Source organism: Saimiri boliviensis, chromosome 19 (assembly GCF_048565385.1).
Source record: "Saimiri boliviensis isolate mSaiBol1 chromosome 19, mSaiBol1.pri, whole genome shotgun sequence".
NCBI classification, from domain to species: Eukaryota; Metazoa; Chordata; class Mammalia; order Primates; family Cebidae; genus Saimiri; species Saimiri boliviensis.
In genome coordinates, this window is record NC_133467.1 from 34,048,862 (window position 1) to 34,063,728 (window position 14,867).

Below are 14,867 nucleotides of genomic sequence, written 5' to 3' on the forward strand. Positions count from 1 at the left end.
GCTTGAACCCAGGAGGCAGAGGTTGCAGTGAGCCAAGATCGTGCCACTGCACTCCAGCTGAGCAACAGAGCGAGACCCTGTCTCAAGAAAAAAATAAACAAATAAAATTAAATTAAAATAATAAAAATTAAAATACAAAAATTAGCTGGGCATGGGGGCAGGCACCTGTAATCCCAGCTACTCAGGAGGCTGAAGCAAGAGAATCTCTTGAACCTGGCAGGCAGAGGATGCAGTGGGCAGAGAGTGCGCCAACTGCACTCCAGGCTGGGCAAAAGAGCAAGATTCCATCTAAAAAAAAAAAAAAAAAAGTACAAAAACAAAAAACCCACAAAACCAAAATTTGACAAATGGCACTATATTAAACCAAAAAGCTTCTGCACAGAATAAAGAGACAGCATGTAGAATGGGAGAAAATATTCATAGACTATCTATCTGACAAGAGATTAAATTGAAGAATATACAAGAAACTCAAACTTAACAATTAACTCCTGATCACAAGGTCAGGAGTTCGAGACCAGCCTGGCCAACATGGTGAAACCCTGCCTCTACTAAAAATACAAAAATTAGCCGGGCACAGTGGTGGGTGCCTGTAATCTCAGCTATTTGGAAGGCTGAGGCAGAAGAATTGCTTGAACCCAGGAGGCAGAGGTTGCAGTGAGCCGAGATCAAGCCACTGCACTCCACCCTGGGTGATAGAGCAAGACTCCGTCTCAAAAAAAAAAAAAAAAAAAAAAAGTAACAGAAATGGCCAATAGCTATATTTTTAAATGTTCAACATCACTAATTATCAGGGAAATATAAATCAAAACCGCAATGAGATACCATCTCACACCAGTCAGAATGGCTATTGTTAAAAAGTCAAAAAATAACAGACACAGGCAAGGCTGTGGAGAAACAAGAACACTTATACAATGCAGATGAGAATGTAAATTAGTTCAGCCACCATGGAAAGTAATTTGGAGATTTCTCAAAGAACTTAAAACAGTTGTTCTTGCATCTGCCTGGAAAGTTCAAAAAAATAACATAAAAAATAAAAAGAACTTAAAACAGAACTACCATTCAACCCAGCAATCCCATTACTGGATATATACCCAAAAGAATAGGAATTATTCTACTGTAAAGACCATGCACACATGTTCATCACGGCACTATCTGCAACAGCAAAGACAGAATCAACTTACGTGCCCATCAACAGTGGACTAGATAAAGAAAATGTGGTACATATATACCATGGAATACTACACAGCCATAACTATAGAAGAAAATCATGTCCTTTTCAGCAGCATGGATGTAGCTGGAAGCCATTAAGCAAATTAATGCAGAAACAGAAAACCAAATACCACATCTTCACTTATAAATGGGAACTAAACATTGAGTACACGTGGACACAAGGAAGGGAACAACAGACACCAGGGCCTACTTGAGTGTGGAAGGTAAGGATCAAAAACTACCTATTACAGCCAAGCATGGTGGCTCAGACTGTAATCCCATCACTTTGGGAGGCTGAATCAGGAAGATCACTTTAAGGCCAGAAGTTCAAGACCAGCCTGGCCGACATGGTGAAACCCCATCTCTACTAAAAATGAAAAAATTACATTAGCGGACATGGAATACATCAGTAGTCCCAGCTATTCGGAGGCTGAGGCAGGAGAATTGCTTCAACCTGGGAGGCAGAGGCTATAGTGAGTCGAAGTTGTGCTACTGCACTCCAGCCTGGGCGACAGAGCGAGACTCCATCTCAAAAATAAAAAAAATTAAAAATGAGCTAGGCCTGGTAGTGGTGGTACACACCTGTAGTTCCAGCTACTCAGGAGGCTGAGGCAGGAGAATCACTTGAACCTGGGAGGCGGAGGTTGTAGTTAAACCGAGATTAAGCCACTGCACTCCAGCCTGGGCGACAGAGTGAGACTCCATCTCAAAAAAAGCCAAAAACCTATCTATCGGGTACTATGCTCATTACCTGGGTAACAAAATAATCTGTACACCAAACCCCCGTGACATGCAATTTACCCACATAACAAACCTGTACACGTACCTCCTGAACCTAAAATAAAGGTTAGGAAGAAAAGAACACATATATGTATCAATCATAAATATGTACAAATATGGAGCAATAAAAAATAAATACTGTTTTCAGAATAAAGGTGTCATTTATGTGGTTCACCCTGTCAGACTTCAAGACTTGGGCAATTTAGATTAATATGGTTCAGAATAAAGGTACGTTCTGTGGCCTAATAAGCACAAAAAAATCAAGACACTGGAAGGTTAATTTAGCCAAAGTGACGGCACAGAGGCAGCATCACTAGCTCAAAGCTCTCCCTGACCACCGGGCTCCAACATTCCCTCACCTGCCCTCCCTGCCTCCTACCCACCTGATAATAAGCACCAGCGGCATTGGCATCGCCATATGTGGAAAACTGATTGTAGCTGTAGTCGTCCCCAGGCTTAGGCATCCAAGGGGCGCCACTTGAGCCTGCTGCCATCTTGAATTCAAGGGGGGCATTGGCTGCATCGTCCTGGAAAGCCGGTTCTGTTTCTGTGCCTGGAGGCAGCTCCTCAGGGACCGTGGGGATGGGATAAGGGTATGGCTCAACTCCAGGTGGCTCAGCCTTTTCAGGGAGGGAGAAAAAGTTTTCAGGGGCTACTTCTTCATCACTGTCATCTTCCTCCTGCGTGATCTGCTTTGTCACCTGCAGGGCAGCACTCTTGGCAGCAGCCTTGATAGCAGAGGGTGACGGAGTGGTGGTTGTGGTGCCCACAACAGGGGCAAGAGAGGAAGTCTTGGTCTTAGACGCCAGTCTGGAGGGCTTAGTATCAGGGGAGCCATCCGAGGGTTTTCGGGAGAAGGCATGGGGCAGGAGCAACCTGTTAGTCTCTTTCACAGTCAGGTTTTTAGGTTGGGGAAGCAAGGCAGACAAACCAGTCCCCTCGCCGGATCCCTGGTGAGCCCGGGTTTGGGGTAGGAGGAAAGAAAGATGACAAGTGAGATTTTATGTACGAGCATCACCAAAAACAACAATATCTTAACAGCCCTTGTTTCCTTCTTACCTCCATCCACTCAGATCACCCAATCTGGGCTTGACTACTCCTGCCTCAGGCCCTTCTGCTGGCTGCGTCTCCCAAGATGAGGCATCATTCCTTTTCTCTTAGACTCCATCCCAACCCAGCTCCACTGCCCTCTTCCAGAGAGCCTTCCTCAACTCCGTGTCTTCAGCAAACACGATGCTCTTAACCCCACATTGTCCTTCCTCCCAAAAAGCCCAGGTCTCTCTCCAGCTCATTGCTCAACCTCTCTCCGCGTCCTGAAGGCACTTCTTAACACAAGAACCCTCTCCTTCCTTTGGAATGCTAACCAAAGTCAGGAACAAAGTTCTGTCCAAAAGAGACAGTAATAGTGTTGCCAAAAGTCCCTTCTCGGCTGGGAACGGCAGCTCACGAGTATACTCCTAGCACTTCAGGAGGCCAAGGCGGGCGGATGACGAGGTCAGGAGTTCAAGACCAGCCTGGCCAACATACTGAAACCCCATCTCTACCAAAAATACAAAAATTAGCTAGGCGTGGTGGCGCACACCTGTCATCCCAGCTACTCGGGAGGCTGAGGCAGGAATATCGCTTGAACCTGGGAGGCAGGGTTGCAGTGAGAGTTGAGATCGCACCACTGCACTCCAACCTGGGCAACAGAGTGAGACTCCATGTAAAAAAAAAAAAAAAAAAGTCCCTTCCCCTGACCAAGGGAGTAAGCTAACCCTGAGTGAGACCCCTCAGCAGTGCTACTGATGCCTAGGAAAGAGTGGAGGCCCAGCATGTTTGACAAGGAAGCAGTCAGCCCAGAGACCGCAAGCGGCCTGACACAGCTTTTTCCAGCTCTTTATCACCATCCCCAAAGCAAAGAAGATAGGATTTCCTTTCTCTCTCTTTTTTTTTCCCCATTAGATGGGAACCTGAAGCCTCAGATCAGGTGGGGCAGATCCCTTTGCACTTAAATGCTAAGGGTATTATTTCTTGAGTTGGAGTCTCACTGTCGCCAAGGCTGGAGTGCAGTGGCACAATCTAGGCTCACTGCAACCCACCTGCCAGGTTCAAGCAATTCTCTGCCTCAGCTTCCGGAGTAGCTGGGATTACAGGTGTCTGCCGCTATGCCTGGCTAATTTTTGTATTTTTGTATTTTTAGTTTTCACCATGTTGGCCAGGCTGGTCTTCCAACTCCTGACCTCATGATCCAGCCGCCTCTGCCTCCCAAAGTGCCAGGATTACAGGCATAAGCCACCACCCCCGGCCTGAAAGAGTTTTTGTAAGATCATCTTCCGTTCTTTTCAGACTTACTCAGCTTGCAATTTCCCTAATCTAAGACATTATTGCTTTTTTTTTTTTTTTTTTTTTTTTGAGACGGAATCTCACTCTGTCACCCAGGCCAGAGTGCAGTGGTGCCATCTCCACTCACTGTAACCTCTGCCTCCTGGGTTCAAGCGATTCTCTTGCTTCATCAGCCTCCTGAGTAACTGGGATTACAGACACCCACCATTAAACCCGCTAATTTTTGTATTTTTGTAGAGACAGGGTTTTACCATGTTGGCCAGGCTGGTCTTAAACACCTGACTTCAGGCGATCTGCCCACCTTGGCCTCCCAAAGTGCTAGGATTATAGGTGTTAGCTACCATGCCTGGTGACATTACTGCTTTTTATAAAAATATGTAATTTTAGTGCCATCATACATACAGAGGTAGTTTTGTCAGCCAGAAATGAGTGTATATATGCTGTATTTTTAAAACCTGAAGACAGTCCCCGACCCTACCAAAGGAAAGTCCTATAGATATGGCTTGTTAGCTTGTTCCTTTTGTTTTGTTTTGTTTTTGTTTTTGTTTTTGTTTTTTTGTTTTTTTTGAGATGGAGTCTTGCTCTGTAGCCCAGGCTGGAGTGCAGTGGCATGATCTCAGCTCACTGCAACCTCCACCTCCCAGGTCCCAGTTCAAGCAATTCTCCTAACTTAGCCTCCCAAGTAGCTGGGATTACAGGCACAAGCCACCATGCCCAGATAATTTTTGTATTTTTTTAGTATAGACAGGGTTTCACCACATTGGCCAGTCTGGTCTTGAACCCCTGACCTCGTGATCTACCCGCCTCAGCCTCCCAAAGTGCTGGGATTACAGGTGTGAGCCACTGTGCCCAGCCTTTTTTTGTTTGTTTTTCAAGATGAAGTCTTGCTCTGTCACCCAGGCTAGATTGCAGTGGCTCGATCTCAGCTCATGGCAACCAGGTTCAAGCAATTCTCCTGCCTCAGCCTCCCAAGTAGCTGGGATTACAGGCGCCCGCCACCACATCAGCTAGTTTTTATATTTTTAGTAGAGACAGGGTTTTACCATGTTTTCCAGGCTAGTCTCAAACTCCTGACCTCATGATCCACCTGCTGGGATTATAGGCGTGAGCCCCACCACGCCCAGCCATATAGGCTTGCTAATGCCAGAGTCAAGCATTTAACTTTTAATCTGTAAACTAGTTGGCCCAGCCTACCAGAGTTCCTATTACTCAAAAGAATCTCTCAGATTCTGCTTTCTCTATGCTAAAAGGCCAGGTTGGCCCAAGTGTAGGGCTGAGGGAAATGCCAACTGGAAAAGGAGAATGGAATAAGGTTACTGTGTCACTATCTTAGAGTACCAGTGTACTCCAGCTCTCTCCGCCAAGAGTGAATAAAATAAGACGCTGAGTCAAGCAAGCCACACAGAACAGCTCATCTAGAGAGTGGGCTCTTCTTGCTGTGAGTGTTCACAAATTTGGATTAGCTCAGCCTGGCAGCGCCCAGAGGCTCCAGTTCACAGGAACCAGACTGAGGTATGGGCAGGGCACACCCGCAAGCCACCTCTGAAGTGTCCGACTTCTCAGATGTCTGGGATCATGGCTGCATCACTTTGCAGTGCTGGGTCCCCACTCTGCTTTACGAGCTCAGAATTCGTCTATCTACTCATGTCTTCCTACCATCTGGAAGACTGTTCTTTACAGTCTTTACAGTGGGGGCACCTTCTGAGCCAGTCCACCTCCTCCAGGGAGCCATCCTGGTAACAGGACAGCCTTTGCTCAGTCTCGGCACACCAGCTTCTTCCATGACTCCTTTTTCATCCCCCGTAAGTACAAACACCAGCCTCGCCAGTTTATCTCTCTAACTTCCACAAAGCCACGTCCTTCTAAGACTGCTCAGAGGTGGAAGCAACATTTAGCCGAGTCAGGAAAACGGGCAGCTTTGTATAACTGAATCACAGGACAACCACTTTATAAAAGCAGGACCACTTCTGTTTTTCCCTGAGACATACGATCAACATGAAGTTTAGTGTATATATCACAAAGCATGGAAAAAATGGGGAGAAACTCCTGGGGGCCAGGATAACGGTACTGAGATGAGGGGAAATAGAAGCAAACAGCAGAAAAATCATCTATTAGCACTGTCTTGTTGAGGACGTTGGGTTTCCATTACAAAGAGCTAAGTGCAGCAGTTAAGAGCTTTGACTCAATAGTCAGAGTGGCTGGGCGTGGTGCCTCACGCCTGCAATCCCAGCACTTTGGGAGGCAAAGGCGGGCAGATCACCTGAAGTCAGGAGTTCAAGACCAGCCTGGCCAACATGGTGAAAACCCATCTCTACTAAAGATACAAAAAAGTAGCCAGGCGTGTGGCACCCACCTGTAATCCCAGCTACTTGGGATCCTGAGGCAGAAAAATCGCTTAAACCGAGGAGGTAAAGGTTGCAGTGAGCCGAGATTGTGCCGTTGCACTTCAGGCTGGGTGACAGGGTGAGGCTCTGACTCAAAAATAAATAAATAAATAAATAAAAATAGTCAGACTGCTTGAGTCTGAATTCCAGCTCTGCTCACACTAGTTGTCTGATCTTGGGCAAGTTCCTCAGTTTCCTCAGATGTAAAACACTATGACTTAGGGATGATAATACTATGACTTAGGCACTATCATGAGGATGAAATCAATTAAATGCTAGTAAAGCACTTAGAACAGTGCCTGGTGGCCGGGCGCAGTGGCTCACACCTGTAATCCCAGCACTTTGAGAGGCCGAGGCGGGTGGATCACGAGGTCAAGAGATCGAGACCATCCTGGTCAACATGGTGAAACCCCATCTCTACTAAAAATACAAAAAATTAGCTGGGCATGGTGGCATGTGCCTGTAGTCCCAGTTACTCAGGAGGCTGAGGCAGGAGAATTGCTTGAACCCAGGAGGCGGAGGTTGTGGTGAGCCAAGATCGCACCATTGCACTCCAGCCTGGGTAACAAGCGAAACTCCGTCTGGAAAAAAAAAAAAAAAAGAACAGTGCCTGGGACACAGTAAGTGCTTTCCAGTGTTTATTTTCCAGGTTAAAAACGAGACAGGGAGATAGACAATTTTAACACCATTTTGACTAATCCACTTATTCTACCCTCCCTAAATCATCCTTTCACACCAGATGTAATGAACTGAATTGAGTTACAATTCCTCTCCCTACCACTGCCTCTCTTCCAGGAAAGGTAATACCAGCATGTTTAAGCCAGGAACAGTGCGGAGTGTGTAGAAATGCACAAAGTCTGAAATTATAAAGAAGAACAAAGCCGAATCTAAACAGTCCTCAAATATTTGTGTTTGCTCTAAACCTAATTTGAAAACTGCTAGATACTGTTAAGTCCTGTCTGTCAGGAAACAATACAGGAAGAGAAAAAAATAGTTTATGTCACAATGCTTACCTGAAGAATAGTTTTCTTCTTTGTGGGTTCATCTTCCTCAGAATCTGACTAAGAGAAAGAGAAAGGAAGTAAGGCCTCACTGTTTTGGGACAGTAGAGGAAACATATTAAATAAAGCACTTGAAGGGTTGGACAACACAGGCCATCCTGTCTGTGCCTCGATTCTGTACAGATGTACACTCACCCCAGGCCCAGTTAAACAACACAGCTTCCTTCCTGATCTCAAATAGCTTCAGAGAAATTGGGGTATGCCTTGGCCTCCCTTGATCACTGAATTCCCCTACCTTCTCAGACCTGTTGCACAGACTTTTTGGCATCAATTTCTTTTCTGTTAAATTAACAGTATTTCGTCCCATTTGGTCCTTGGTGGAAAGAAAAAGCTATACCCATTCTTCTTCCTATAATTCTGTCCACTAGAAGATGAATGGGAATTGGCCCACAATCGCACCCAATCTCAGCTTCACTTTTAAAACCACTTATATAGACTACATAACCACAAGGCTGGGGAACTCCAGTGGGATTGAGTGGTGTGTTAACTACTCTTCTATGAGACATTAAAGGTCAAAGCCATTGGAGAAATCCATTCCCTCTCCAAGTATGATCTATCGTCTGACATAGTTGTTCATGACCAAGAAGAAGGCAGGCAAATGATGACCGTGAGGGTCTGGGGCAAGACAGGAGGTCGTCTGTGTTACCCTTCTGACTCAGCAGGATTGTTTCTTTTTCTTTTTTTTTTTTTTTTTTTTTTTTTTTTTTTTTTTTTTTTTTTTGAGATGGAGTTTCGCTCTTGTTACCCAGGCTGGAGTGCAATGGTGCGATCTCGGCTCACCGCAACCTCCGCCTCCCGGGTTCAGGCAATTCTCCTGCCTCAGCCTCCTGAGTAGCTGGGATTACAGGCACGCACCACCATGTCCAGCTAATTTTTTGTATTTTTAGTGGAGACGGGGTTTCACCATGTTGACCAGGATGGTCTCGATCTCTTGACCTCGTGATCCACCCGCCTCGGCCTCCCAAAGTGCTGGGATTACAGGCTTGAGCCACCGCGCCCGGCCAGCAGGATTGTTTCTAAGACAAACTCTCACACTAAAAAATAGCCAAACTTTTAGCTCCATCTCAGTTCCTTGGCACCTTCAGGTCTAGGAGAGATGTGAGGGATATGAATAGCAAGCTTTAACATTTTTATTTTAAAAAATTACTCCCCCAGCCATAAACCTTAAAGCTTTCCATTTGTTCCCAGGGCCTTGGTTTGGATATCTGTAAATAAAAAAGCGATTATTCAAGAATCTCACATCCCATTCATCTCCAAGATTCTGTGAGAATTCAAATCCTCTGTTCTATACTCACTCGCTCCCGTATCTCACAAGCTCCTTTTTGAATTCATCTGTTCCCAGGGTCTTTCAATCACATTTATTATAATCAAGACACTGTGGGTCGGGCGCAGTGGCTCACACCTGTAATCCCAGCTCACACCTGTAATCCACTTTGGGAGGCTGAGGTGGGTGGATCACCTGAGGTCGGGAGTTCGAGACCAGCCTGACCAACAGGGAGAAACCCCGTCCCTACTAAAAATACAAAATTAGCCAGGCGTGGTGGCACCTGCCTGTAATCCCAGCTACTCGGGAGGCAGAGGCAGGAGAATCGCTTGAACCCAGGAAGCGGAAATGCAGTAAGCCAACACTGTGCGCCACTGCGCTCCAACCTGGCGACAGAGCAAGACTCTGTCTAAAAAAAATTAACAATAAAATTACCATGTGACAGGCTGGCAAGGTGCCTCATGCCTGTAATCCCAGCACTTTGGGAGGCCAAGGTGGGGAGGACTGCTTGAGCCCAGGAGTTCGAAACCAGCCCAAGTAACATTGTGAAATCCCGTCTCTAAAACAAAATTAGCCAGGAGTGGTAGTGCATGCTCTTTGGGAGGCTGAGGTACTAGAATTGCTTGAACCTAGGAGGTGGAGGTTGCAGTAAGCTGAGATTACGTCTCTGCACTCCAGCCTGAGTGACACAGCAGACTCTGTCTCAAAAAAACAAAAAAAAAATTAAGCCAGGCATGGTGGCTCACACCTGTAATCTTAGCACTTTGGGAGGCCAAGATGGGAGAATCACTTGAGGCCAGGAGATCAAGATCAGCCTGGTCAACATAGTGAGGCACCCATCTCTAATATTTTAAAAAAGATGAAATAGAAAATAAAAAAGAGGGAACTTACTCAGAAATGTTTTACAAAATAAAAATAAATAAAAATTTAAAATAGGCCAGGCATGGTGCCTCACACCTGTAAACCCTTTGAGAGGCCAAGGCGGGCAGATTACTTGAGGTCAGGAGTTCAAGACCAGCCTGGACAACATGGTGAAATCTCGTCTCTACTAAAAATACAAAATTAGCTGGGTGTGGTGGCACATATCTGTAATCCCAGCTACTCGGGAGGCTGAGGCAGGAAAATCACTTGAACCCTGCAGGCGGAGGTTGCAGAGCCAAGATTGTGCCATTACACTCCAGCCTGGGCAACAAGAGCAAAACTGTCTCAAAAAATAAATAAATAAATAAATGATCATAGGACAGCCGGGGCAATATGGCGAAACTGTCTTTACAAAAAAACACAAAAATTAGCTGACTGTGGTGGCGTGTGCCTGTAGTCCCAGATACTTGGGGGTCTGAGGTGGAAGGATCATTTGAGCTATAGTGAGCTGTGATTATGCCACTGCACTCCAGCCTGGGCAACAGAGTAAGAACTTGCCTCAGAAAAAAAAAAAAAAAAAAGAATTACTATATGATCCAGTAATTTCACTTCTCTAGGGGGTTGCCTAAAAGATTTGAAATCACTTTGCCAAAGAGTTATCTGCACTCCCATGTTCACCGCAGCATTATTCACAGTAGCCAAGTGATGGAACCGACCTAAGTGTCCACCAAGAGGTGAATGGATAAAGAAAACCTGATGTATACATACACAACGGAGTAATACTCAGCCTTAAAAAAAGAAATTCTGTCATTTCCAGCAACATGGATAGAACTGGAGAACGTTATGCTAAGAGAAATAAGCCACTCACACCAAGTATACAAATAGCACATGTTCTCACTTATATGTAGAATCTAAAAGAATGTACTTCATAGGAGCAGAGAGTACGATGGTGGTTACCACTGAAGAGATGATGGTCAAAGAGTACAAAATCTCAGGAAGAGTAAGTCTGAGGGGTTTTCTGAGATCTATTGCACAGTATGGTGAATATAGTTAACAATAGTGGATTATACATTTCAAAATTGCTGACAGTAAATTTTGAATGTTACCACCACACAAAAAAATGAGCATTTGAAGTGATAGCTATGTTAGTTTATTCTACAGTATTCATAAATCCTAACATTACCTTGTATCCTATAGATACAATTATAAATTGTCAACTTACACTAAAAATGTTTCATGCCCTTAAAGAATCTGCTGTTTGTATTTGTGCTTCCTCTCATGTAAGTCCTTCCCCTTGTCACTCCCACCGCCCATTATCACTGCCACCTCTCATTCTCTTACCAATCTGCATTCTGCACTTCCTGACTCAAAACTCCTGAGAAGTCTCTCTGATGAACCTCACTTTGCTCTTTTTCACTAGGTGTCCCTACATCACTCAATTGTTTAGGGTGGCAACATATTAACTTGGGTTCATTTGTGCCTGCTCTGTAAACATTACATTTTTCACATATATTCTTGCTTTTACTCTAACAGCAAAGGGTAGTATTTCTTATAGTTGAATACTGCCTCCCAGTAGTCAGTACACAATGAATTTAATGACTCACTGCCGCCAAATCTTTGAGACAGTCTTGCTCTGTCTCCCAGGCTGGAGTGCAATGGTGCAATCTCAGCTCACTGCAACCTCCTCTTCCCAGGTTCAAGCAATTCTCCTGCCTCAGCCTCCTGAGTAGCTGGGATTACTGGCACCAACCACCACACCCAGCTAATTTTTGTATTTTTTAGTAGAGACAGGGTTTCGCCATGTTGGCCAGGCTGGTCTCGAACTCCTGACCTCAGGTGATCCACCTGCCTCGGCCTCCCAAAGTGCTAGGATTACAGGCGTGAGCCACCGCACCCGGTCCAAATATGTATTTCTTTTTAAAACCCATAAGAGAAATCCATCTTGGTATCTAAATGTGGGGATAAACAAAAGGGTGCCAAAGGTAAGGACAATCACCTACCAAGGGCCTCCTATGTGTCAGGCAATTGACTCACTTTTCATTTAATCCTTATAGAAACATTTCAAAGTAGGCATTATTATCTCAACTTCATAGTAAGGAAAGCAAGGCTCAGAGAGGTAAAACAGGAGGGGGCAGAAGCAGGATCGGAACAATTCTGGGGCCCGTGCTATTGCAGGAACACCACACTGAGCCATCTGCTGTCCAGGTCTGAGATTCACAGTCACTAGATCCCACACGACACAGCTGGAGAGCATGAGGCACACGTCTGAGTCTCGGCTCTGCCACTTACTGGCTGAGGGATCCCGCTACTTAACTTCCCAAGCCTAAGCTGCAAATCATACTTACCCATGGCACAACCACAGCAGCCGCTGTCAGTGAAAATGACACAAACTAAAATTCTAAACAAAGTTCAAAAATTACTGTTTTTCTGGTTTGTCAAGATGTCAAACTCACCTAAGACTTATGCACCTAGCACCTAAGCATTTTCTACCTTTTCTCTCTATTCTAAAGTAACTCTCATTGCCTCTTACAGGCTGCTGACCATCTCTCTTGTCTTTTGACCATGAAGACTTAGCTCCTTTCTGGCACACAAGAACCACCTCACTATGGGGTATACAAGGTTTTCATGGAGTCCCCGAACACATTTAAACTTTGACATCCTAGGCAATAGGTCCGATGACAATAATCTGAAATAAACAGATTTTTATCCAAATTTAAGATGATTACATTTATAAAACTATACAAGTATATTCTTATTTTTCAGATCCTATGACAAACAAAAAGTAGCTACTGTGAGAGTGTAGTAGGCAAATTGTCCCACAGCTAATAGAATTGAAGGCCAGATCCGCTGTGGAAAGAAAATTCAATTTCTCTGTAAATGTCACAGAGAATGTCACATTGTTTCCATTATACTGACAACCTGAGTTTATCATTTAAAAGCGCGTACACACACACACACACACACACACCCGGTACAAAGACTTCAGAACAGTCTATTATTTCTGGATTTAGAGGACTGCTATGGCTACTCACAATCATCTTTCTCTCTGAACATCTTTTTCCCTTGAGACATGGTCTTGCTCAGCCGTGCCCAGGCTGGAGTAGAGTGGTGCAGTCATAGCTCACTGTAACCTCAAACTCCTGGGCTCAAGCAATCTTCCTGCCTCAGCCTCCCAAGTAGCTGGGACTACAGGCACTTGCCCTACCATGCTCAGCTATTTTATTTTTTAAATTTTTTTTGTAGAGATAAAAGGTATGATCTCACTCTGTAGCCCAGGCTGGTCTCGAACTCCTGTCTTCAAGCAATCCATACCTGCCTTGGCCTCCCAAAGTGCTGGGATTGGAGGCAAGAGCCACTGCACCCAGCCTAAACATCTTATACAGAACTTCTACTGACCCCTATTATAAATCATCTCATGACATACCCTAAATGACTGACTCCCTGAAACAGAACATTAAAACAACAACTTCAAAAATGAGGTGAGGCGGGGACGGGCAGACACAGTGGTTCACACCTATAATCCCAGTATTTTGGGAGGCCCAGATGGGAGGACTGCTTGAGTCCAGGAGTTTGAGACCAGGCTGGACAATATAGTAAGACTTCATCTCTACAAAAAAATTTTAAAAACTGGCCATACACCTGAAATTCTAGCTACTCAGGAGGCTGAGGTGGGAGGATTGCTTGAACCAAAAAGGTCAAAGCTGAAGTGAGCTAGGATTGTGCCACTGCACTCCAGGCTGGGCAACAGAGCAGGACCCTGCCTCGAAAAAAGAGAAAGAAAAATGAGGCAGGAGGATCGTTGGAGCCCAGGGGTTCGGGACTAGCCCAGGGAACATGGTTAAGACCCTATCTCCACAAAAAAAAAATTTTTTTTTTGAGACGGAGTCTCGCTCTGTTGCCCAAGCTAGGGTGCAGCACCTCCCGGTTCAAGCAATTCTCTGCCTCAGCTTCCAGAGAAGCTAGGATTACAGGCGCCTGCCACCACACCCAGCTAATTTTTGCATTTTTAGTAGAGACAGTGGAGGGGGTTCATCATCTTGGCCAGGCTGGTTTTGAACTCCTGACCTCGTGATCCACCAGCCTCGGTCTCCCAAACTGCTGGGATCACAGGCATGCGCCACCGCACCAGGCCAAAAATTTTTTTAAAAACATAGCTAGGTATACCGGCACATGCCTGTAATCCCAGCTACTGGGGAGGATGAGGCAGGAAAGAGGTGGAGGTTGCAGTGAGCCATCATCGAGCCACTGCACTCCAGCCTGGGCAACAGAGTGAGACGCTGTCTCAAGACAGACAGACAGAGAGAGAGAGAGAGAAAGAGAGAGAGAGAGAGAAAGAAAGAAAGAAAGAGAGAGATGGGAAAACTCTATACCCTTTAAACAGTTACTCCTCATCCCCACCTCCCCTCAGCCCCTGGTAACTGCTTTTCTACTTTGAGTCTTCATGAATTTGACTTTTCTAGGACCTCGTATAAGTGGAACTACACCATATTTGTCCTTTTGTGGCTGGCTCACTTTACTTAGCATAATGTCTTCCAGGTCCATCCATGCTGTAGCACGTATCGGAATCTCATTCTTTTTTAAGGCTGAATAATACCCTAATGTGCGCACATACCACATTTTGTTTATCCATTCATCTGCTGATGAACACCTGGGTTGTTGCCACTTTTGGCTACTGGGAGCAGTGCTACTATGAACACTGGCGTATAAGTATCTGTTTGAGTCTCCACTTTTGATTCTTTTCACCTAAGAGTGAAATCGGTGGATCATCATTCTGTTTGTTTAATCTTTTACGGGACCGATGAATTGTTTTCCTCAGGAGTATATTAAATGGAGGTTGTGGAGTCAACTCCCAGAGAATACTAGAGACCAGCAAACGGCCATCTGAGTGGGTCTATGCCATTAGATCAAGAAAGACGGGCATTGCCAGACACACCGGAGCATCCAGGGCTGAGAGAAGCCGAGACACAACAAGCACACATGGGT

The 14,867-nt window shown here is 45.2% G+C and overlaps 1 protein-coding gene across 1 annotated transcript in view; it reads right to left on the reverse strand.

Moving 5' to 3' along the window:
- The window catches only part of PRCC (proline rich mitotic checkpoint control factor), a 36,771-nt gene that overhangs the window by 15,440 nt on the left and 6,464 nt on the right, over window positions 1-14,867 (reverse strand). The window contains exons 2-3 of the mRNA XM_003937859.3: window positions 7,712-7,759; window positions 2,373-2,939 (exon numbers count right to left, since the gene is read on the reverse strand). Coding sequence (XP_003937908.2) covers window positions 2,373-2,939; window positions 7,712-7,759 — 615 coding nt within the window. The remainder of the gene's footprint in view (window positions 1-2,372; window positions 2,940-7,711; window positions 7,760-14,867) is intronic.